The sequence below is a fragment of the Priapulus caudatus genome, unplaced genomic scaffold, assembly GCF_000485595.1.
Source record: "Priapulus caudatus unplaced genomic scaffold, Priapulus_caudatus-5.0.1 Scaffold856, whole genome shotgun sequence".
Lineage (NCBI taxonomy): Eukaryota > Metazoa > Priapulida > Priapulimorpha > Priapulimorphida > Priapulidae > Priapulus > Priapulus caudatus.
The window spans coordinates 161,490-163,769 of NW_014577917.1; the positions used below are offsets into that span (position 1 = coordinate 161,490).

The 2,280-nt window shown below is 53.9% G+C and overlaps 1 protein-coding gene across 1 annotated transcript in view; it reads right to left on the reverse strand.

Moving 5' to 3' along the window:
- The window catches only part of LOC106814023 (RIMS-binding protein 2-like), a 12,025-nt gene that overhangs the window by 7,821 nt on the left and 1,924 nt on the right, over window positions 1-2,280 (reverse strand). Inside the window, exons 3-5 of the mRNA XM_014818280.1 lie at window positions 1,432-1,575; window positions 822-990; window positions 149-272 (exon numbers count right to left, since the gene is read on the reverse strand). Of these exons, the coding sequence (XP_014673766.1) occupies window positions 149-272; window positions 822-990; window positions 1,432-1,575 (437 nt within the window). The remainder of the gene's footprint in view (window positions 1-148; window positions 273-821; window positions 991-1,431; window positions 1,576-2,280) is intronic.

Genomic DNA, 2,280 nt, shown 5'->3' on the forward strand with positions numbered 1-2,280 from the left:
ACGAGAGAGAGAGATAGAGAGAGATAGAGATAGAGAGAGAGAGAGAGAGAGAGAGAAAGAAAGAGAGAGACAGCGAGAGCGTGAGAAGGAGAGAAAAGGTGATACGTGTGACCTGAAATATAATCCAAGTTCGTGAAAGTAATCTTACGTCATCTCCATGCTCTTGTCTGTCTGCGCATGCGTTGCGTCCGTCGCCGTGGCAACGGGCTGCACCTGTCTGCGGTCCATCCTGGGAGACCCTTGCTGCTTCACCTGCTGCCTTTGCTGGTCAACTAGAGGCAAGGCAAGAGCGACATCTAGTGAGCGAGCGAGGAATGTAACTTTTATATGTGGGGGTTGGCTGTACGTATAAATGCTGCGTGCTAGCTATCTTACAGCGGGCTATCTTCTACCGTTGTAATTTGTTGCTGCTACTGCTACTGCTGCTACTGATGCTGCTGCTGCTGCTGCTGCTGCTGCTGCTGCTGCCGCTGCCGCCGCTACCACTGCTGCTGCTGCTGCTACTGCTGCTGCTGCTGCTGCCGCCGCTACCACTGCTGCTGCTGCTGCTACAACTGCTGCTGCTACTGCTGCTTCTGCTGCTACTGCTACTGCTGCTGATACTGCTACTGCTGCTGCTGCTGCTGCTGCTACCACTGCTGCTGCTACTACTGCTACTGCTGCTGCTACTGCTGCAGCTGCCGCTACCACTGCTACTGCTGCTACTGCTACTGCTGCTGCAACTGCTGCAGCTGCCGCTACCACTACTGCTGCTGCTGCTGCTACAGCTACTGCTACTGCTGCTAGAATTATTGCTGCTACTGCTGGCAGCAGTGACTTACTGCCTGGTAGAGTGCGGCCTCCCTCCTGTACGGACCGAAGCTGACTGGGTGACGGAAGCCGCTTGGAGTCCAGGATCGTGCGCGGAGGCGTCGCTCCTCCCTTGTCCGCCGCAGCCGCCCTGTTGTTGCCACGGGAACCGCCTCCCAGAGTCCCTCCGCTGCCACGGCCCTGAAATGATCAGCAGCATCTTCCGTGAGACGATGTCAGATGATTGCTGCTTCATGAGAGGATGGTTTCTGTGAATAGGGAGTCGCTGCATGCTCACACCCTTCCCCCAACCCAACCCCTTCATTCCACCCCCTCCCACTCTTCCGAACACAGTCCTAATCCTACCCTCCCCTCCCCCTTCGTCGGCACGCACCTGGTGGGTGGGTGTTCCGTCTGCGCGGCATCTCCGCTCAGAAAATGTTCCTTCTCCTGCCTCCTATCCCCTCCTCCTCCCTCTCTCCCTTCCTCTTCCCGCCCGTTCCCTCCTATCCTCCCCTCCTAGCCTCTCTCCTCTCCTTCCCCTCCTAGCCTCTCTCCTCTCCTTCCCCTCCTAGCCTCTCTCCTCTCCTTCCTCCCCTTCCCTCCCCCTTCCCTCCCCTCCCCCCTCTCCCCACCACACACCTGGTGATTGTGTCCCTTCTGTCCGGCGCCCTCGCTCTGCTCGCTGTACTCCTCCTCCTGCTCCTCAGCGATGTCGGAGAGCTCGGAGCGATCGCTACTGTCTGTGTTGTACTCGTCCGGGCGGAACGGCCGGATCTCAGACTTCTACAGGTAAGCAGGTAAGTAGGTAAGTAGATGAGTAGGTAAGCAGGCAGGTAAGTAGGTAAGTAGGTAAGTAGGTAAGTAGGCAGGTAAGTAGGTAAGCAGGCAGATAAGCAGGTAAGTAGATGAGCAGGTAAGTAGGTAAGTAGGTAAGCGGGTAAGAAGGTAAGCAGGTAAGTAGGTAAGTAGGTAAGTAGGTAAGCAGGCAGGTAAGTAGGTAAGCAGGTAAGTAGGTAAGTAGGTAAGCGGGTAAGAAGGTAAGCAGGTAAGTAGGTAAGTAGGTAAGTAGGTAAGTAGGTAAGCGGGTAAGAAGGTAAGTAGGTAAGTAGGTAAGTAGGTAAGCGGGTAAGAAGGTAAGTAGGTAAGTAGGTAAGTAGGTAAGTAGGTAAGTAGGTAAGTAGGTAATCAGGTAAGTAGGTAAGTAGGTAAGTAGGTAAGTAGGTAATCAGGTAAGTAGGTAAGTAGGTAAGTAGGTAAGTAGGTAAGTAGGTAAGTAGGTAAGTAGGTAAGTAGGTAATCAGGTAAGTAGGTAAGTAGGTAAGTAGGTAAGTAGGTAAGCAGACGAGCAGAGACAGCGCGGAGCCGCCGGCAAGAGGTGGTGACACTCTAGCATGCTTAATGCAGGCGTAACTAGCTCTCTCTCTCTCTCTCTCTAACTCTAGATTTCGCTCTCTCTCTCTCTCTCTCTCTCTCTCTCTCTCTCTCTCT